The following is a 23791-nucleotide window of genomic DNA, read 5'->3' as shown; positions in this document are numbered from 1 at the left end:
AAGCACTTGAAGAAACTTATCACAATCATAATTATAATCATGAAATTACTCTGGCTGAGGGGAATAATTTCGGAGGAGCATGTATAGCCATTCTAGAGAAACCACATCAGAAAACTGCAAAATTATTCTGATCTCAGCCTAAACACAAGTAACAAAGTAGCTCTAGCTGAGAAAAAAAAGGAGTGTGCAGCATTTTCTCACAACACCAACCTACATACTGTACCTCACACCACTGTTCCTCTTCCAAGGGTGTTAAAAAAAACTAATTATTTCAGTACTATAGAAACCAGGCCATATCCACTACCAGGCCAAGGAATGTATAGATCAAAGTAAAATTAGGGACAAATCTTCAGAATTGAAAAGGACTTCTATAAATACCCTGTGCGCACAATCCCACCTTGGGAGAATTAGGTCATCTGCCACTATATGGCGCACCCCCCCCCCCCTCTTGCTAGTAGATAAATACACATGTTCTATAATATCAGATGTACAAGCTCACAATGCGTTGCAGCGCAACCCATTGTGAGATTGTAGATCTGCTATTTTTTCTGCTATAACAAAGTATTAGCCTATCAGGCTTAAGCGCCTGTTGTTGCTGATCGTAACTTTGATCAGTCGTCGGCTGCAAAAGAGCACTGGCTCAAACACGTGCTCTCGCACTGACTGTGCGCAGGTTGCGCACACGAGCGATGGGCGAGATGGTGGCATCTGGGTGTTTGTGTGTGTGTGTGGGTGTAGTTCTTCAAAGTCCTGTGAAAGTCAAAAGTGGAGCAGAGCATGGATGTGGCCTGGTTAGCTTCTCTGTAGCAGCAGCTAATATTAGCGCGAAGGGAGGCAGTCAGATCTGCATGTGACTTAAGGGAGACTGTGTGGGCCTACAGAGATGTGGCTCAGAAAGAGGAGTTGTGAGAGCCAGCGAGCCACGCAGGAAACTAGGACAGCCCCTGGGTCTCACCATGGGGTGTTGGAGGGAGAGAGAGAGACATAGGGTGGTGGTCTGTTGAGAATGTTGGATAATATAGAAAGAGAGAAAACAAAAACACACTGGGGATTGAGGTTGTACATCGCTCTGGGCTTTATATAGAGGGCATGCATAAAGTGAGTGGCAAATCGAGTGTCAAAGTGAGTTTAACGTCGTTTAATGATGTTTATTGCAGTCAGACTTTTCTGTTTGTATGTATGGTCTGCCAAGGTCAAAACAATAATGACTGACATGCCCAAAATTGGCATACGAGTTTGAAAGTGGTTTAACTGGCACAATGAACATATATGAATTGAATTTGAATTGAAATTGTTATTATTATTATTATTTTGAGGCACAGTTTTGTGTGTATGATGTATGTATGAGCAAGGAATGTGCTCGACTGCTGTATGAGCACGGAATGTGATGTATGATGATGTATTGGATGGTGATAAGAGTGCCCCTCACTTCACACCAGTGTGTGGTGTTTTGTGTCATTTTACTCATGCTTTCCTATGGGCCCACCAATGTGCCCCTTACCTGGTCCTCACTATTTGAAAACATTGTTATGTTTAACCCTGTAAGACCCAGCGTTGCTTTTCGGTAACATTTTTATTTTTTAATTAATTACTTAATTTCTTTTTTTTTCTGTTCTTTTTTCACCTAAACGTCATCAGTGATGTTCATTGTAATGCCATTGCAATGCCATTGGTCATGATATTTGTATATAAATACCCCCCACAGAGGCTGAAATTCACACAAATTAAAAATGTCTGGACTTGTAATATATGTTTTTTTTGTGATCATTAGAATGTCTAGAACATGTTTTATTATTCATTATTGTGAAAGATATCCCCCAAATGTAAATTATTAATTTATTATATTATTATATAACTATTATTATTTCTTTTTTCTTTTACATATTAATTTCTAGTAGTCCTAGTAGTACAAAATAGTAGTAAGGTTGAAATCTCTTTTTTGCAAGTAGAAATATACCCTGGTCTTACTGGGTTAAAAGACTATGTATGTTCCCTGTCTTCACAGAGATACAACTGTCCAGACTCTGACCCTGCAGCCCTCCGTCCGAGATGGCATCATCGTGTACGAGGACTCACCATTGGTTAGTCAACAGTCAACACAAGGGCCCACACACACGCGTGCATGTGCGTGCGTGCGTGCGTGCGTTCTCTCCCTGGCGAGAGTCAGTAGTTAAACCTATTACAACGTAGTCGTATCGGCAGCAATTTTTTCAACCGTAATCCACAAGAGTCATCACAGGAGTGTAGTAGGTTCATTTGAGGACGGGCAAATCAGAGCTCATGGTTTGTAATGTCATCTTGTCCTTAAGAACTAGGGCACAGTAATGAGAGGAACAGTGAGAGAGAGAGAGAGAGAGAGAGAGAGAGAGAGAGAGAGAGAGAGAGAGATCCGCTCTTGTGCTGAATCTGTCCTGTACTGTACTGTACAGTACAGTGTTGGATGGCAGAGGATGAGTAGAATTAAGTTTTGACAAAGACAGAGGGTGTGAGTTAAGACATTCTAACCTGAGATCAGATTAAAAAAATGTCTTCTACATCCTGACAGTTTTCTGAAAAAGCTATGTTTCTATATGTCAGTCGTTCTTCGATTTTTCAAAAATAGCGGACCTACAAGCTCGTAGCGCGCCACTCGCTATGAGCTTGTAGATCTGCTATTTTTCAATAGCTAAAGCATGACATAATGCTAACACCAAAAGGGGTTCCCGCCCAAAATGGGTTTTAAGACATGAGGTTAAGACATGAGAGAGAGAGGGTTTTTTGGATACAATCTCACTCTAATCTCTCTAATCTCAAACACATACAGTAAATGTCAGAGCAGTGGATGGGAACCAAAACTAGGCCATTCTTTTACCTCTCTTTCTCTGTGTCTGTCTCTCTCTCTCTCTCTCTCTCTCTCTCTCTCTCTCTCTAACATTTAAATATAGTACAATAACTACGACAGTGGTCCTCAACAGGCGGACCGCGGTCCACGACCGGACCGCGGCCCACCTCTCTGCGGACCCTGGAGAAATGATAGAATAAAGAGAAGAGGCCTGGGCCGTGGCTCAGCGGTCCAGGCACCCTTTGGCTGGTAATCCAGTCTGGCAGTGTGCCGCAGGTTCGACTCCCGATCCCGACGGCCTTTACTGCATGGCACCCCCCCCCCCATCTCTCTCCCCCATTTCCTGTCAGCCTACTGTCTGTCCCTCCATAAAAAATATAAAATAAAGGCGAAAGCCACAAAAAAACGTTAAAAACAAATAAGAATAAAGAGAAGAAGAAAAGTCACCGCGAGTTGAATTCTCCGTTGTATTCGCTCAATGCCGAGCAATGTCACGGTGACAATGTCGCGCTGACTGGCTCACTATAGCAGTGACACATTCTCACATTCAGTTGAATGAACAAAATTTGGAGGTGAATAATGGATATTTGTCAACCCCAGTATCGGTTGGTTGTGGGATGGGACCTGGTTTGTATAAGCTTGGTTTGACTGTACTAAAACAGGCATAGTTGTTTCTATAGGGGAGGGGGGCAGCCCCACCCCGTGGGGCCCACGTGGTCAGCGACCCGCAATTCTATTTGCGTGCGCACGAGACTGGACCTTGGTCTTATTTACCCATTCTGACCTGAGATCAGATTCATACGAGGTTTCCACTGGACACACACTGGTCTGATTAAGCATTTCTAGTTGAGGACCCCTGAACTACGATGTCTCAAGTCAAGGACATAGTACTGCTTTTTGTGTGATTGGCGTGTGAACTAACCCAACTAATACTAATAGATGAATGTGTGTGTGCTTGTGTCCAGGTGAAAGCTGTGAAACTGGGCCACATCCTGGTGATAGACGAGGCAGACAAGGCCCCCACCAACGTCACCTGCATCCTCAAAACCCTGGTGGAGAGCGGAGAGATGATCTTGGCCGACGGACGCAGAATCGTCTCGGGTACACACACACACACACACGCGCACACACACACACACACACACACACACACACACACACACACACACACACACACACACACACGAACACATCAACCAAGATGCTGAACGAGGCTCTGAAACAGCGGTAACTGCGTGAGGCTAGATTATCCACATCATGTGTGTAATGTTGTGTCTTCCTCTGTAATGTATTGTTGTTGATGTTTTATGTGTGGCTGTAGCCGGGGTGAAAGCCCAAGACAAATTTCCCTTGTGGACAATAAAGTTTACCTTGACCTTGACGTTGATGCACCTAGACAAATACATGCACATTGAATATATGACGTACTACACGTCAAGTCAACCCTGGCGTCCCTATTCTTGGAGCAAACAAAAACTTCTGCTATTTTCTTGTGTGGAGGGAAATACTACACGATATAATAAACGAAAAACTAAGTATATTTATACGCAAAACACGCACACGCACACACACACACACACACACACACACACACACACACACTCATTGTGTGTTAACAGAAACGTGTCTCGGATGGGGGCCATTAGGTGTACAAATAGAACATTCGTTGTCCCCAAAAAGACAAACACTTTAGGATTATGATAAAAAGCCTTTATGGACCGGACCGCTACCAGCAGCTCGCTGCATAAACACCTTACAGTACTCTTTCCACTCGTTACCTACTGTAAGTAGTAGACCCCTACTGGAGGAATGTAAACATCAGCTGACGAATTTCAGACCTAACCGATCGCTATCAGGATCAACACTATGGGTGTTTGTGTGTGACTGTGTGTGTGTGTGTGTGTGTGTGTGTGTGTGTGTGTGTGTGTGTTGTACTAACTATGAACGTGTTGTCCATTCTTAAGACTCCAGTGAGGCCATGGGGAGGTCTACCACTACTATAGCCATGCACCCAGACTTCAGGATGCTGGTCCTGGCTAATCGACCTGGCTTCCCTTTCCTGGGGAATGACTTCTTCGGAGCTCTGGGTTCGTTGCAGTAACACACACACACACACACACACACACACACAACATTTCCTGGTAGATGTTCCGCGCTGATCTTCATTTTATTAAATGTTAAACCAGTTCTTTGATGAATAACCACTATGGGAAATGATCTAATCTCGCCTTTATTACTCTTGACTGTGTCATGTAACCGAAAAGGTTAAAAAAGAATGTCCCCCCCCACCAAGATGATCTTTTTATTTCCATTCGCTTATTAATGGAACAAACATGGTTTCAGCATCGGGACAAACTCGGGCAAACAAGGTCATGTTGTGTTCCCGCTAGCAGCGGGGCTCTAGGGATGGGCAATGTGAGTCAGTCCATCCGTTCAACACTTTGGACCCAAACAAAAGATTTCAGAAACTCTTATCTGGATTTGCCATGGAATTAGCTGGGCACCTTCATGCTTCTTGGGAGGATGAACCCTATTGATATCGGTGACCCCCATTGCCTTTCCTCTAGTTCGGACACATGATTATGGGCTGTATTTTGCGTGTCTTAAGTACCAGGTCTTATTCCCTAACTTGAGTAAACTAAAGACTCTTTGGCCACTCAGAATAGCCAAATGGCATTGATCACTCCTCCAGGTCTTTAGTTTACTCAAGTTAGGGAATAAGACCTGGTACTTAAGACACGCAAAATACAGCCCAGTATCTCCAAATTGCTATGAAACATGTATGTGCACTTTACATAATGCGTACCTACTAGTGAAGTGCATTCACTGAGTTGCATACAGTCATTAACCAAAATACCCCATCAGGGCTGAGATCCTGCAATAGATAAGACATGGTGTGCATACATATTACCCTCAGTTATGGGTTAGCATTAAATGTTGTCCTGTATGTGTGTGAGGCAGCAGGTGACGCTGAAAACCATCCTTCAGATTTCAGTAGACGTTTTCTTACTTACTTACTTTCTTACTGACTTTCTTACCATGGTTCTCTTTGAGTCAACTTCCAACCCGCGTCAGTTGAACAGCGTTGAACACTGAAAGAGTATAGCTGAACGACCAGTTGTCCCGCTCGACAGGTGACATCTTCAGCTGCCATGCCGTGGACAACCCAAAGCCCGACGCGGAGCTGGCCATGTTGAAGCGGTACGGCCCGGATGTACCAGACGCCACGCTGCAGAAGCTCGTGGCGGCCTTCGGGGAGCTGCGCGCCATGGCCGACCAGGGCACCATCACCTACCCGTACTCCACCCGAGAGGTGGTCAACATCGTCAAACACCTCCAGGTAACGGCAACTACAGGCACATACAGTGAGGTTGTATGCACTATGACATTGGAACTATACAGGAACAGACAGTGAGGTTACATGCACTATGACATTGGAACTATACAGGCACAGACAGTGAGGTTATACATGCACTATGACATTGGAACTACAGGCACAGACAGTGAGGTTATACATGCACTATGACATTGGAACTACAGGCACAGACAGTGAGGTTACATGCACTGTGACATTGGAACTACAGGCACAGACGGTGAGGTTATACATGCACTATGACATTGGAACTATACAGGCACAGACAGTGAGGTTACATGCACTATGACATTGGAACTACAGGCACAGACGGTGAGGTTATACATGCACTATGACATTGGAACTATACAGGCACAGACAGTGAGGTTACATGCACTGTGACATTGGAACTACAGGCACAGACAGTGAGGTTACATGCACTATGACATTGGAACTACAGGCACAGACAGTGAGGTTACATGCACTATGACATTGGCTATTGTAAACATATCATGGGGTCTTTAAAGAAATACACAAATGATAGAAGTAGCCTTCAAATGTCTTACCCTGATTACAGTAATCGTAAAAAAGTGAACCAGTGAAACAATTACAAAACACCAGATTATTGGAATAGTACCGTTAATATTTCGTACTTTAACCGAATTTATCATAACTATAGGTGCCAACTTAAATGAGACATAATGAATGAATTTTACCAATAGCCTACCATTGACAACACAGTGTTGTGGAATAATGGGTCAACACTCAACAGACTTCTTGTTGTAACCGGAGAAGGGCAGAGTAACCGCTGCGTAGCTGTGAGATGGGTCGGATTAAGCTGAAATATCAAATATCCTCTTTCTCGTCCATTTAAAAGGGAGTGTGCTCTGTGCCATGGCGCTCTGCCATCTATTTAACGATGGACGCTTTGCAGCTGGTTAATCAGCTATTCACTTTCATTAAGCATAAGGTTAGCGGTATGTGGATGTGCACAAGTACATTTTACAACGTTCAAAAAAAATATTCAATCATCGATTTGCAGGTACCTTTTTTTATCATGACCACCTTGTCCCCCTCAGGATTAGTGCCCCTGACACACACATGCACGCGCGCACACACACAGACGCACGCACGCACACATGTACACACACACGCACAGTTGCACACACACGCACACATACAAGGATAGCCTACTTTTATTCTGGGTTTCACAAATAGGCCTAAATGCAAAGCAAAGATGCAACGGTAACCTAGGTAAAGTCTACTGTAGAGTCTACAAATAAGTAAGCTGAAACAAAACGTATTGTATTAAATTGATTAAGGAATTATTTAAAAAATAAATAGTCACACAAAAAATAGATGCAGTTGTTATACACACATTTACTAAGCAGTATTTAAAATGCAAAAAAACCTTTTCTTTAAAATGACATTTTTAATATTATGTTTACAGCATGAGGCATAACGTATTGAAGTATAGCACAAAGTGTATACTTCACTAGACGCCGGTTCGACCTGGTCCGAGTAGGTGGGCGGCAGATGGCGCAAATCACGATCCCCCGTTGGCACCGTAGAGTTATTATGGCATGACTGTCTGTCTATACGGCAGCTGTCTATGAGAGGACCCATCTGTGTGTGTGTGTGTGTGTGTGTGTGTGTCTGTCTGTGTATATCTGGGCTAATCCTGCGAACCGCTGAACCAGTTTTTGTGCACATTGCCAGCAGGCCAAGGAAGTACCTCCATGTATAGCCAATCATAGAGCATTAAAAGGATAGAGACTGATCTGGCGCGAAGCTCCGCCCCCTCCACTATTCATGTCAGTGGAAGTTGCTCAGTGGCGTTTTGAAGCACCCGGAAGGACCGTCTACTTCCGCCTTTTTTCGATTTGGGCACCACATTTTGGTGGTCCAAATGCGGAAGTGCAACCGAGCGCTCAATGTTAAAGCCCCAGCTGCACAGGGTTTCCTCGTCATGAATCCACGGGTCCGCCTGCAGTCCTTCCTCTTACCACTAGGGCCCAGCGCTTCAACGTTGGAGCGCCTCACTCACTGGCCCCTTGTAGCCAATATGTAGGGACTCGGGAGCCAATGGAGTGACTTGAATGAGCTGGCCCTTAAATTCAAATGCATGGCTTTTGAAGATTGCGTCATATGGCAGCCAAGTCTATGGGTTTGTTTAGAGCACTCATGATGTAAATCATTTGCCAGCCAAGTCTATAGACTTTAATAACGACGTAAGACGCCATGTGGCCGATATAATACAGTGGGCACACTGTATACACTGTACACACATCATTCACGGTTGTCAAGACAATTGCACGGTGCCAAGATTGTCCCACAATCACACCTATGGTAATTCCCTGTGTACTGTGAAAATACAGTTTGGGGTGGGGTAATAATTATCACGTATATTATGTCATGTGTTGTGCTTGTTAGATTAGCTGTTTTTGATGCACGACCATAACGGCTCCATGACAGCCTGGATAATGGATGAGGCCCATCGATCACAGACAGAGAGAGAGAGAGAGAGAGAGTTAAGATCATGTCCTGGCCTCATCCTGGCCCGTACCAATCCATTCAATATCTCACCATCTCATTAAATACACACAAAATGTAGTTGCCCACATTAACCCATTTTGGGGCGGGAACCCCTTTTGGTGTTGGCATTATGTTATGCTTTAGCTATTGAAAAATAGCAGATCTACAAGCTCATAGCGCGCCACCGAGTGGCGCGCTACAAGCTTGTAGGTCTGCTATTTTTGAAAAAAATCGAAGAACGACTGACATATAAACATAGCTTTTTCAGAAAACTGTCAGGATGTAGAAGACATTTTCTCAGGTCAAAATGGATTAATGGGTATACAAGAAGCCATTTGGGCTTGAGCTGAATGAATATATGTCCATATATTCTTTCTTGTCTCTTTTCTAATTTTTCCCCCTGGCCTTTTTTTTTCCTTCTGGCAAGTCGGAATGAAATGAAAGGCAGGACAGGAGAGTGGAAGGGAGACGCTAGCTTTCAGGAGAAGGGAGAAAGAATGAGGCTGGCGGGGGTGGGGGAGGTAGAAATAGAAATATATATAGGAAAAAGCTGTCATCATAGCACATAGACTGTAGCACTGTCAAAGCACACGCATGTGTCCTCAACATGAGGTCTCCTCGCGGTCAAAGCAGCGCTCTGCACCTCCCCACATACAGTAGATACGCGCACACAATTTCGCCTCACTTACTGTATTTCGTCACCACTCCATCGCACAGAAGAAGGCACCGACGATTACTCTTGTGAATCACTGCATTATGGTTTCAGACTTTTTACAAGGGTTAACCACTTTAAAATCTGGTGTCCATCCCTATTTTGGGCATTTCGTGATAGCACAATGAAGTATGAAATGGGGCTTTAGTGGCTAACCCAGAAACCTCCCATTATAAATGCATGTATTAAGGCCAAATAAAGCCAAATCAGAACGGAGAGAGACTAGAGAGCGTGTAATGCCACATCCCTATTCTAGGAGGCGAAGACATTTTGGTGTAGACACCGTCGCCACATGTGCAGTCGCAGGTCTGTTTTACTAAGAATAGACTGGGTTTAAGTGGTTAAAGATGGAGCTATTGTAATGTTTGAGCAGCCTCTCCACACTGTCCAGCCGCACAGGACAGGAACAACATGGCACACGGTACACACTGTCCAGTGGCCATACACTATGTTTACATAGACACACACACACACACACACACACACACACACACACACACACACACACACACCTCCCGCCTGTTCTCTCGCATCTATAGGCTGCTATTTATATCAACCTTGCCATTAATCACCAGGAAGAAGAAAGATCAGGGACATTGTGTGTGTGTGTGTGTGTGTGTGTGTGTGTGTGTGTGTGTGTGTGTGTGTGTGTGTGTGCGTGTGCGTGTGCGCGTGCTCGTGTGTGTGTTCCGTGTGTGTGCACGTCACACTCCAAAGTGTCTTGTGTTTAATGACAGCTTGAGTCACATTCTTCTGTCCGCATAGAGGACATCTGTTCCAAGGTCTTTTTAAGGTCTGCCGGTTGCCCTTAGAGATTTCGCCTCATTAGAAGTCTTGGGGACATAGCGACTACCTGAGAGGGAGGGAGAGAGAGTGGGAGGGAGAGAGAGAGAGAGAGATAGAGTGGGAGGAAGAGAGAAACAGACACAAGAAAAGAGGGATAGGAAGAGACTGTGTGAGAGAATGGCATAAAATGAGGGACAGATAGCACTAGAGAGAGAGAGATACCACAAAAGGAGATCTCAAACACTGATGAGGTTTGAATCTGTGGTAAATCAATAATTTAGCAGGCAGCGACAAACCCTGGATGTTGGATTACCCCTTTTTTGCTCGCTCATCAATCACGTAACCATTTATTAGTTATCACAGTTAGACACCCGGGCCAGTACAGCGTCTCGTTACAATGAAGCCTGGTCAATGCAGTCAACTCCGTGTAGGATGTCCTACGTGGTACATTGTTCTTAATTGACTGACTGAAACTGCTAACAGCAATATATATTGCACAATGCATTCACAAAAGTTCTTAAGCTAAATGTATTATTCAAAACATCTCATAAAATACACATAGAACACATACTTTGTAGCCTGAACCCTTTCAAGGACCTACCTTTTGACTTCCCCTTAAAAGTGTTACGGGCTGGCTAGAGATTAACTTAACTTAACTAGTTCCAGTCTCATTAGAGAGAAGGAGCATCAGCTTGTGTTAGTCCTGCACCCGGCAGGATGCTGGTCCGCTAGACTATGGCCCTCATTTATCAACCGTGCGTACACCAAAATATGGGTGCACGCCGAAATTACCGACATTTTCGGCATTTACCATTTCCGGCAAAGCTTGAAATTGAACGCTTTGTCCTCACCAGTTTTTCTGTCGTAGAACAGCGGAGCAGCATTGTTTGACCAGCTGAGAGGCTGTCACAGGCATCTAAACATATATGTATTCACTCCTAAAATGTTTATATAAAAGGGGCTACATGTAAAAAATAATAATAATAATAATAATTAGTGTGGTTGCCCACAGGCAACCAGACTCTTGTAATTGTAACACTTTATTAGTGTGGTTGCCCACAGGCAACCAGACTCTTGTAATTGTAACACTTTATTAGTGTGGTTGCCCAACAGGGCAACCAGACTCTTGTAATTGTAACACTTTATTCCACTTCCACTTATTGTGGGCTCGCTACAGCGAGCACACACTAGTTATTGCCAGCCTATGTTTATTGTGGGCTCGCTACAGCGAGCACACACTAGTTATTGCCAGCCTATATTTATTATGTTTCTTTATTCTGCCGCTTTTTTTGGCACCCTACTACTTCCACATACTTTATGCTAGAAATTTAGTTCAAACTTCAAACTGTTCAGCTCTTTGCAGTGATGGGTGCTTGTATTTTTATTTTTACAAAGTTTTATACTTTTTATACTTTTTAACTTTTAAACTTTTTTTAACATCCTTTATAATGAGAGTCGATGGAAGAAAGGTCCCATTTTTCACAGTTAACTTTTTTGAGCTCTTATTACTCCGTCATACTTTCACTTTGAAACTTCATTCAAACTTTATAATGTTCATCTATCTTTGAACTTTCATTGGTGAAAAAGTTGTTTTGAAAAAGTTTATACTTTTTAAAATATTTAACTTTATTTATAGTTTTTGCCTCCCATAGACAATGAATGGGATTTATCTCTAAATCAACCTCACTTTTGCAGCCTCATTACTCTGGCATACTTTGTCGTAGAAACGTGATTTAAACTTTAGAACGCTCACACGACTCTGGACTTTTTCGTGGTTCAAACCGTATTCGAATACGTTAAACGGTTTTTCCGAAATCGCAGTTCAATCGCAGGCCGTTTCGCGTAATTAGTGCCATTTTAGAGTGCGGGCCTTCTTTGACTAGAGTGTGGAGACTGAAATTCTTTCCTTGAAAATTTACCAAACAAATTGTCGTCCCGGCCAAAGTATTCATTTTACACGCATGTTCTTTTGTCATTTTGTAGCCACACATGTCCTCTTTCACACAATGTGACCACCAAAGCACAGAGACATACAGAATGTGAACTACGGCCTTTTAAGTGACACAAAAACAGTCAATCTGCTCATTGACCTCCATTGTATAATTCTTACGAGGAAATTATCGCGCTGACAATTCTTAACTCGCTCTTATAACCACATTTTCAATCGTACCAACACCACAATCGCACATGGTGTACCTCAATATCTCAGGCCACTCACAGCGAAAAAAATATTTGCATTCGACTTTTACTTTTTGCGATAGAGCAATTTGTTCGGGGCATAGTTTTCCCCCCTTCAGAACCATTGTAATCTCCCAGTCATAGTACTGGCATAGAACTTGGAAGTCTTTTACTTCCACAGCTGAGACATATAAGGGCTTAATTACAGGGCTGACATTAAAGTTACAAGATCTCAATGAGTTGCTCTGCGATACCTTGTGAGCTTGTAGGTCTGCTATTTGTGCAATTGGCTGGCCTTTACACAGCTCTCGCAAGAGCACGCACGCACGCACACACGCACGCACGCACACACGCACACACACACCCTGTCTTCCTATTGGCTGGCCTTTACACAGCTCTCGCAAGTGCACGCACGCACGCACGCACGCAAAAAAATGAAAAAAAGTATTTTTTCCAAAAAAAGTATTTTTTCCAAAAAAAGTATTTTTTCCAAAAAAAGTATTTTTTCCAAAAAAAGTATTTTTTCCAAAAAAAAGTATTTTTTCCAAAAAAAGGTATTTTTCCCAAAAAAAAGTATTATTTTGAAAAAAAAGTATTATTTTGAAAAAAAAGTAATTTTTTGAAAAAAAAGTAATTTTTTGAAAAAAATGAAAACTTAAAAAAAAAAAAACTTTAACCTTTTTTTTTTTTTACTTAAAATAAAAAACTTGAATTTTTTTAATAAAGATTTTTTTTTTTTCATTTAAAGAAAAACTTTTAAAAACACTTCTACAGCTTCCACATACTTTATTCCGCTTTATGCAGTTATTTATGCTTAAACTATAGTTTTTCCAAATGTTCATACTTTTTTTTTACTTTTACTTCAGCTTTAATACATTTTCTACTTTTGTTTACAATATGCTACAGTCCCGAAATATTGATTATGGATTTAGACCACCAATGGGAACACTATTACTCCGGTCCCCGAGTTTCAAACTTGACACGGCAAAAACTTTATACATTGCAATTTATGCGAGCCCACGCAGTTTCTACAGGAACTGCCTTTCTAGTTATTCTTTATTCCGCCGTTTTTTTGACACCCTACTACTTCCACATACTTTATGCTAGAAATTTAGTTCAAACTTCAAACTGTTCAGCTCTTTGAAGTGATTGTGGCTTGTATTTTTATTTTTACAAAGTTTTATACTTTTTATACTTTTTAACTTTTAAACTTTTTTTTACATCCTTTATAATGAGAGTCGATGGAAGAAAGGTCCCATTTTTCACAGTTAACTTTTTTGAGCTCTTATTACTCCGTCATACTTTCACTTTGAAACTTCATTCAAACTTTATAATGTTCATCTATCTTTGAACTTTCATTGGTGAAAAAAGTTGTTTTGAAAAAGTTTATACTTTTTAAAATATTTAACTTTATTTATAGTTTTTGCCTCCCATAGACAATGAATTGGATTTATCTCTAAATCAACCTCACTTTTGCAGCCTCATTACTCTGGCATACTTTGTCGTAGAAACGTGATTTAAACTTTAGAACGCTCACACGACTCTGGACTCTGGACGGTTCAAACCGTATTCGAATACGTTCAACGGTTTTTCCGAAACCGCAGTTCAATCGCAGGCCGTTTCGTGTAATTAGTGCCATCTTAGAGTGCGGGCCTTCTTTGACTAGAGTGTGGAGACTGAAATTCTTTCCTTGAAAATTTACCAAACAAATTGTCGTCCCGGCCAAAGTATTCATTTTACACGCATGTTCTTTTGTCATTTTGTAGCCACACATGTCCTCTTTCACACAATGTGACCACCAAAGCACAGAGACATACAGAATGTGAACTACGGCCTTTTAAGTGACACAAAAACAGTCAATCTGCTCATTGACCTCCATTGTATAATTCTTACGAGGAAATTATCGCGCTGACAATTCTTAACTCGCTCTTATAACCACATTTTCAATCGTACCAACACCACAATCGCACATGGTGTACCTCAATATCTCAGGCCACTCACAGCGAAAAAAATATTTGCATTCGACTTTTACTTTTTGCGATAGAGCAATTTGTTCGGGGCATAGTTTCCCGCATTCAGAACCATTGTAATCTCCCAGTCATAGTACTGGCATAGAAGTCTTTTACTTCCACAGCTGAGACATATAAGGGCTTAATTGCAGGGCTGACATTAGAGTTACAAGATCTCAATGAGTTGCTCTGCGATACCTTGTGAGCTTGTAGGTCTGCTATTTGTGCAATTGGCTGGCCTTTACACAGCTCTCGCAAGAGCACGCACGCACACACGCACACACACACACCCTGTCTTCCTATTGGCTGGCCTTTACACAGCTCTCGCAAGTGCACGCACGCACGCACGCACGCACGCACGCACGCACGCAAAAAAAATGAAAACTTTTTTTTTTTTTTTTGATATTTTTTAAAAAAAATTAAAAATTGAAAAAAATTGAAAAAAATTGAAAAAAATGAAAAAAATGAAAAAAATGAAAAAAAATGAAAAAAATAAAACATTGAAAAAAAATTGAAAAAATTGAAAACTTAAAAAAAAAATTACTTATTAAGAAAAAACTTCAACTTTTTTTTTTTTTTACTTAAAAAAATCTTCAACTTTTTTTTTTTTTTTACTTAAAAAGAATAAACTTCAACTTTTTTGAATAAAGTTTTTTTTTTTTTTACCTTTAAAGAAAAACTTTTAAAAACACTTCTACAACTTCCACATACTTTATTCCGCTTTATGCAGTTATTTATGCTTAAACTATAGTTTTTCCAAATGTTCATACTTTTTAAAACTTTTACTTCAGCTTTAATACATTTTCTACTTTTGTTTACAATATGCTACAGTCCCGAAATTTTGATTATGGATTTAGACCACCAATGGGAACACTATTACTCCGGTCCCCGAGTTTCAAACTTGACACGGCAAAAACTTTATACATTGCAATTTATGCGAGCCCACGCAGTTTCTACAGGAACTGCCTTTCTAGTTATTCTTTATTCCGCCGTTTTTTTGACACCCTACTACTTCCACATACTTTATGCTAGAAATTTAGTTCAAACTTCAAACTGTTCAGCTCTTTGAAGTGATTGTGGCTTGTATTTTTATTTTTACAAAGTTTTATACTTTTTATACTTTTTAACTTTTTAACTTTTTTTTAACATCCTTTATAATGAGAGTCGATGGAAGAAAGGTCCCATTTTTCACAGTTAACTTTTTAGAGCTCTTATTACTCCGTCATACTTTCACTTTGAAACTTCATTCAAACTTTATAATGTTCATCTATCTTTGAACTTTCATTGGTGAAAAAGTTGTTTTGAAAAAGTTTATACTTTTTAAAATATTTAACTTTATTCATAGTTTTTCCCTCCCATTGACAATGTATGGGATTTATCTCTAAATCAAGCTCACTTTTGCAGCCTCATTACTCTGGCATACTTTGTCGTAGAAACGTGATTTAAACTTTAGAACGCTCACACGACTCTGGACTTTTTCGTGGTTCAAACCATATTCGAATACGTTAAACGGTTTTTCCGAAATCGCAGTTCAATCGCAGGCCGTTTCGTGTAATTAGTGCCATTTTAGAGTGCGGGCCTTCTTTGACTAGAGTGTGGAGACTGAAATTCTTTCCTTGAAAATTTACCAAACAAATTGTCGTCCCGGCCAAAGTATTCATTTTACACGCATGTTCTTTTGTCATTTTGTAGCCACACATGTCCTCTTTCACACAATGTGACCACCAAAGCACAGAGACATACAGAATGTGAACTACGGCCTTTTAAGTGACACAAAAACAGTCAATCTGCTCATTGACCTCCATTGTATAATTCTTACGAGGAAATTATCGCGCTGACAATTCTTAACTCGCTCTTATAACCACATTTTCAATCGTACCAACACCACAATCGCACATGGTGTACCTCAATATCTCAGGCCACTCACAGCGAAAACAATATTTGCATTCGACTTTTACTTTTTGCGATAGAGCAATTTGTTTGGGGCATAGTTTCCCACATTCAGAACCATTGTAATCTCCCAGTCATAGTACTGGCATAGAACTTGGAAGTCTTTTACTTCCACAGCTGAGACATATAAGGGCTTAATTACAGGGCTGACATTAAAGTTACAAGATCTCAATGAGTTGCTCTGCGATACCTTGTGAGCTTGTAGGTCTGCTATTTGTGCAATTGGCTGGCCTTTACACAGCTCTCGCAAGAGCACGCACGCACGCACGCACGCAAAAAAATGAAAAAAAGTATTTTTTCCAAAAAAAGTATTTTTTCCAAAAAAAGTATTTTTTCCAAAAAAAGTATTTTTTCCAAAAAAAGTATTTTTTCCAAAAAAAGTATTTTTTCCAAAAAAAGTATTTTTTTGAAAAAAAAGTATTTTTTTAAAAAAAAAGTATTATTTTGAAAAAAAAGTAATTTTTTGAAAAAAAAGTAATTTTTTGAAAAAAAAAAAAACTTAAAAAAAAAAAACTTTAACCTTTTTTTTTTTTTACTTAAAAGAAAAAACTTGAATTTTTTTAATAAAGATTTTTTTTTTTCATTTAAAGAAAAACTTTTAAAAACACTTCTACAGCTTCCACATACTTTATTCCGCTTTATGCAGTTATTTATGCTTAAACTATAGTTTTTCCAAATGTTCATACTTTTTTTTAACTTTTACTTCAGCTTTAATACATTTTCTACTTTTGTTTACAATATGCTACAGTCCCGAAATATTGATTATGGATTTAGACCACCAATGGGAACACTATTACTCCGGTCCCCGAGTTTCAAACTTGACACGGCAAAAACTTTATACATTGCAATTTATGCGAGCCCACGCAGTTTCTACAGGAACTGCCTTTCTAGTTATTGTGGGCTCGCTACAGCGAGCACACACTAGTTATTGCCAGCCTATATTTATTATGTTTCTTTATTCTGCCGCTTTTTTTGGCACCCTACTACTTCCACATACTTTATGCTAGAAATTTAGTTCAAACTTCAAACTGTTCAGCTCTTTGCAGTGATGGGTGCTTGTATTTTTATTTTTACAAAGTTTTATACTTTTTATACTTTTTAACTTTTAAACTTTTTTTAACATCCTTTATAATGAGAGTCGATGGAAGAAAGGTCCCATTTTTCACAGTTAACTTTTTTGAGCTCTTATTACTCCGTCATACTTTCACTTTGAAACTTCATTCAAACTTTATAATGTTCATCTATCTTTGAACTTTCATTGGTGAAAAAGTTGTTTTGAAAAAGTTTATACTTTTTAAAATATTTAACTTTATTTATAGTTTTTGCCTCCCATAGACAATGAATGGGATTTATCTCTAAATCAACCTCACTTTTGCAGCCTCATTACTCTGGCATACTTTGTCGTAGAAACGTGATTTAAACTTTAGAACGCTCACACGACTCTGGACTTTTTCGTGGTTCAAACCGTATTCGAATACGTTAAACGTTTTTTCCGAAATCGCAGTTCAATCGCAGGCCGTTTCGCGTAATTAGTGCCATTTTAGAGTGCGGGCCTTCTTTGACTAGAGTGTGGAGACTGAAATTCTTTCCTTGAAAATTTACCAAACAAATTGTCGTCCCGGCCAAAGTATTCATTTTACACGCATGTTCTTTTGTCATTTTGTAGCCACACATGTCCTCTTTCACACAATGTGACCACCAAAGCACAGAGACATACAGAATGTGAACTACGGCCTTTTAAGTGACACAAAAACAGTCAATCTGCTCATTGACCTCCATTGTATAATTCTTACGAGGAAATTATCGCGCTGACAATTCTTAACTCGCTCTTATAACCACATTTTCAATCGTACCAACACCACAATCGCACATGGTGTACCTCAATATCTCAGGCCACTCACAGCGAAAAAAATATTTGCATTCGACTTTTACTTTTTGCGATAGAGCAATTTGTTCGGGGCATAGTTTTCCCCCCTTCAGAACCATTGTAATCTCCCAGTCATAGTACTGGCATAGAACTTGGAAGTCTTTTACTTCCACAGCTGAGACATATAAGGGCTTAATTACAGGGCTGACATTAAAGTTACAAGATCTCAATGAGTTGCTCTGCGATACCTTGTGAGCTTGTAGGTCTGCTATTTGTGCAATTGGCTGGCCTTTACACAGCTCTCGCAAGAGCACGCACGCACGCACACACGCACGCACGCACACACGCACACACACACCCTGTCTTCCTATTGGCTGGCCTTTACACAGCTCTCGCAAGTGCACGCACGCACGCACGCACGCAAAAAAATGAAAAAAAGTATTTTTTCCAAAAAAAATATTTTTTCCAAAAAAAGTATTTTTTCCAAAAAAAGTATTTTTTCCAAAAAAAGTATTTTTTCCAAAAAAAAGTATTTTTTCCAAAAAAAGGTATTTTTCCCAAAAAAAAGTATTATTTTGAAAAAAAAGTATTATTTTGAAAAAAAAGTATTATTTTGAAAAAAAAGTAATTTTTTGAAAAAAAAGTAATTTTTTGAAAAAAATGAAAACTTAAAAAAAAAAAAACTTTAACCTCTTTTTTTTTTTTTACTTAAAATAAAAAACTTGAATTTTTTTAATAAAGATTTTTTTTTTTTCATTTAAAGAAAAACTTTTAAAAACACTTCTACAGCTTCCACATACTTTATTCCGCTTTATGCAGTTATTTATGCTTAAACTATAGTTTTTCCAAATGTTCATACTTTTTTTTTACTTTTACTTCAGCTTTAATACATTTTCTACTTTTGTTTACAATATGCTACAGTCCCGAAATATTGATTATGGATTTAGACCACCAATGGGAACACTATTACTCCGGTCCCCGAGTTTCAAACTTGACACGGCAAAAACTTTATACATTGCAATTTATGCGAGCCCACGCAGTTTCTACAGGAACTGCCTTTCTAGTTATTTTTCTTCCACTAGTCTTTATTTTGACGCACTACCCCTCCCTCAGTTTTGACTGTACGCACTTGAGCCATATGTCAAATTGACCGGAAAAATCGGGAATCGATGGCGTGTACTTTGCTAAGAGAAATGTTGTATAGTTTAATTGATATGAATTTATTAGTGAATTAAATTATCCCATTGACTTCAATGGAAAAATGCAAAAAATCACATTCAAGTATTTTTCCCTCTGAGACTGTAAGCACTATAGTTACAAAACTTGGAGGAATATTTCCTAATTATCACTAAAATTAATAAAAAATATATATTTTTAGGTCGGCCTCATGGTGGCGCTATAACAGCCCACTTTACCTTTTGGCTCATAACTCTTGAACCGTATGTCGTAAAATCAAAATTATTTTTTCCCTGGATTCCTTGGGTCATGACGCATCTCCCCATATAGGCCACGCCCATTTCCGCCATGATGGATTTTCCGCCATTTTGAATTTTGTCCAAAACACACTTTTTGCTTTTCCTCCTACAGATTTTGTCCAAATCTCACAAAAATCTGTACACGTGATCTCTGGACCCATCCGATTAAAACAGAAACGCAGATTTTCGGTAGTGCGTATCGTTCGGCCGTAATCGTCTTCCGAAGTCAGTAGGAGGGGCCTATATCACGAAAAATGCCATAAATCACGAACGGAATGTCCAATCCATCCAAAATTTGAATCACATGTCCGGGGTGGTTCGTTCAACCGAGTTCCAAAAGCAATTCCATTTTCATCCATAGGGGGCGCCGCAAACGCGATAAATGTAACGTTTGTCGAAAAACCAGAATTTCGGGGGTTAAATCCCCTCCGAATTACTTACACACGATTTAAGGTGTGACTTGAAACTGTAACAGGCTGGCAATATCAGTGGGAGGGGTATATATATGTAAGCCACTGCGGCAACCACACTCTGCAATTTTTTAAAATTGCGACCTCTCCGAGGTTGTCTAGTTATTATTATTGTGGGCTCGCCACAGCGAGCACACAATAGTTATCCACAGTCTATATTTATTCGTTATTCCAATTTCCGCCACTTTTTTCGGTCACCTACTACTTCCACATACTTTATGCTAGAATTTTAGTTCAAACTTCAAACTGTTCAGCTCTTTGCAGTTATGCTTGCTTGTATTTTTATTTTTACAAAGTTTTATACTTTTTATACTTTTTAACTTTTTTACTTTTTTTTACATCCTTTATAATGAGAGTCGATGGAAGAAAGGTCCCATTTTTCACAGTTAACTTTTTTGAGCTCTTATTACTCCGTCATACTTTCACTTTGAAACTTCATTCAAACTTTATAATGTTCATCTATCTTTGAACTTTCATTGGTGAAAAAGTTGTTTTGAAAAAGTTTATACTTTTTAACATATTTAACTTTATTTATAGTTTTTTCCTGCCATTGACTTTGTATGGGATTTATCTCTAAATCAACCTCACTTTTGCAGCCTCATTACTCTGGCATACTTTGTCGTAGAAACGTGATTTAAACTTTAGAACGCTCACACGACTCTGGACTTTTTCGTGGTTCAAACCGTATTCGAATACGTTAAACGGTTTTTCCGAAATCGCAGTTCAATCGCAGGCCGTTTCGCGTAATTAGTGCCATTTTAGAGTGCGGGCCTTCTTTGACTAGAGTGTGGAGACTGAAATTCTTTCCTTGAAAATTTACCAAACAAATTGTCGTCCCGGCCAAAGTATTCATTTTACACGCATGTTCTTTGGTCATTTTGTAGCCACACATGTCCTCTTTCACACAATGTGACCACCAAAGTACAGAGACATACAGAATGTGAACTACGGCCTTTTAAGTGACACAAAAACAGTAAATCTGCTCATTGACCTCCATTGTATAATTCTTACGAGGAAATTATCGCGCTGACAATTCTTAACTCGCTCTTATAACCACATTTTCAATCGTACCAACACCACAATCGCACATGGTGTACCTCAATATCTCAGGCCACTCACAGCGAAAAAAATATTTGCATTCGACTTTTACTTTTTGCGATAGAGCAATTTGTTCGGGGCATAGTTTCCTCCATCCAGGACCATTGAAATCTCCCAGTCATAGTGCTGGCAAGTAGTAGAACTCTTTTTACTTCCACAGCTGAGACATATAAGGGCTTAATTACAGGGCTTGACATTAAAGTTACAAGATCTCAATGAGTTGCTCTGCCATACCTTGTGAGCTTGTAGGTCTGCTATTTGTGCAATTAGGCTAGACACATGCAAGTGCACGCACGCACGCACACACACACCCTGTCTTCGCACGCACGCACGCACGCACACACACACCCTGTCTTCCTATTGGCTGGCCTTTACACAGCTCTCGCAAGTGTGCGCACGCACGCACACACACACACACCCTGTCTTCGCACGCACGCACACACACACCCTGTCTTCCTATTGGCTGGCCTTTACACAGCTCTCGCAAGAGCACGCACGCACACACGCACACACACACCCTGTCTTCCTATTGGCTGGCCTTTACACAGCTCTCGCAAGCGCACGCACGCACGCACGCACGCACAAAAATGAAAACATTTTTTTTTTTTTTTTTTTTTTCAAAATAAAAATTGAAAAAATTTGAAAATAATTGAAAAAATTTGAAAAAAATTTGAAAAAAATTGAAAAAATTTGAAAAAAATTGAAAAAGTGAAAAAAATGGAAAAATGAAAAAATGAAAAAAAACTTAAAAAAATGAAAAAAACTTAAAAAAAGAAAAAAAACTTTAACTTTTTTTTTTTTTACTTATTAAGAAAAAACTTTAACTTTTTTTTTTTTTACTTATTAAAGCGGGTATGTCACGCCCCTCGGGAAGCTATTAAGGCTATTAACGCTAGCATCTAGATTGTGACGTAAAGTCGGGCCAGCTCAATTTGACCAATGAAATTGATCTTGTATCTGGTCTAAATGTCAGAGCGGCTCTGGGCTCTGCGAGTTAGCGTTCCTGGTGGCTATCAACTCATGCTAGTGGTTTTGAGGCCACCTTCAGCCTCATAGCTGGGTAAAAGTTTGGTGGAAAAATTACTTTTTTGCTACAAAAAACTCGCCAGAATGACACCGAGTTGACGTCCAAGTTTTAGGGAAAACTGTTGCATAATCGCAATTCCGCGCGACGGGTTCCATCGTACCCATCTTGTCTATCTGTCTCCCCCCCGCTGACACGCCCTCAGCCGGCTAAGTGCTGAACAGGGCTCACGGAGCCCTGGAGCTTCACGTAACCACTGCCTGTGACTACTCCACCTCTCTCTCTCTCTCTCTCTCTCTCACACACACACACACACACACACACACACACACACACACACACGCTCGCTCTCTCTCTCTCTCTCTCTCTCTCTCTCTCTCTCTCTCTCTCTCTCACACACACACACACACACACCGATATAGGGGCGGTCTCTCTCTCTCTCGCACACACGGGGGACTTCGCAGCCGGTGTGTGGTGGGCTTCAGACGGACTAGTCACGCGAAATTGCGATTATGCAACAGCTCAGTTCAGTTCAGTGCAACAACTCAATGTCATTGTAAGGAAGATTTCCGAGCAATAAAATATTTTTTTTGATTACACTTTCACCTAGTCTGACGCAAAAGGTTACCTCAAAACCACTAGCCTTTGTGCGCTAGCCACTCAGCTCGGCTAGATGCTAGGTCACGTCAGAGCCTGAGATATAGTCACGTGTCGTTTGAAACTGTTTTCATTCAGACCACGTGATGTACCTTATCAGCAATGTTAATCTCGGGCTTTGACACTCCCCCTTTAAGAAAAAACTTTAACTTTTTTTTTTTTACTTATTAAGAAAAAACTTTAACTTTTTTTTTACTTATTAAAAAAAAACTTTAACTTTTTTTTTTACTTATTAAGAAAAACTTTAACTTTTTTTTTTTTATGCAGTTATTTATGCTTATTCTTTTTACACATTTTTATACATTCTTTTTTTTTACTTTTCCTTCAGCTTTAATACATTTTCTACTGTACATTATATACATTGCGTCTTTTGGCGAGCCCACGCAGTTTCTGTAGGGAACTGCTTTCTAGTTCCACTTATTCCATAGTTTATTCCACTAGTCTTTATTTTGACGCACTACTCCTCCCTCAGTTTTGACTGTACACACTTGAGCCATATGTCAAATTGACCGGAAAAATCGGGAATCGATGGCGTGTACTTTGCTAAGAGAAATGTTGTATAGTTTAATTGATATGAATTTATTAGTGAATTAAATTATCCCATTGACTTCAATGGAAAAATGCAAAAAATCACATTCAAGTATTTTTCCCTCTGAGACTGTAAGCACTATAGTTACAAAACTTGGAGGAATATTTCCTAATTATCACTAAAATTAATTAAAAATATATATTTTTAGGTCGGCCTCATGGTGGCGCTATAACAGCCGACTTTACCTTTTGGCTCATAACTCTTGAACCGTATGTCGTAAAATCAAAATTATTTTTTCCCTGGATTCCTTGGGTCATGACGCATCTCC

General features: G+C 39.8%; 1 protein-coding gene across 1 annotated transcript in view; it reads left to right on the top strand.

The window, feature by feature from the left end:
* The window catches only part of vwa8 (von Willebrand factor A domain containing 8), a 120576-nt gene that overhangs the window by 34927 nt on the left and 61858 nt on the right, over positions 1–23791 (top strand). The window contains exons 22-25 of the mRNA XM_080786562.1: positions 2006–2081; positions 3787–3922; positions 4786–4908; positions 5956–6161. Of these exons, the coding sequence (XP_080642688.1) occupies positions 2006–2081; positions 3787–3922; positions 4786–4908; positions 5956–6161 (541 nt within the window). The remainder of the gene's footprint in view (positions 1–2005; positions 2082–3786; positions 3923–4785; positions 4909–5955; positions 6162–23791) is intronic.

This window comes from Protomyctophum bolini (assembly GCF_963924005.1).
Source record: "Protomyctophum bolini genome assembly, chromosome: 16".
Lineage (NCBI taxonomy): Eukaryota > Metazoa > Chordata > Actinopteri > Myctophiformes > Myctophidae > Protomyctophum > Protomyctophum bolini.
This window is presented reverse-complemented; position numbering and strand designations above follow the sequence as displayed.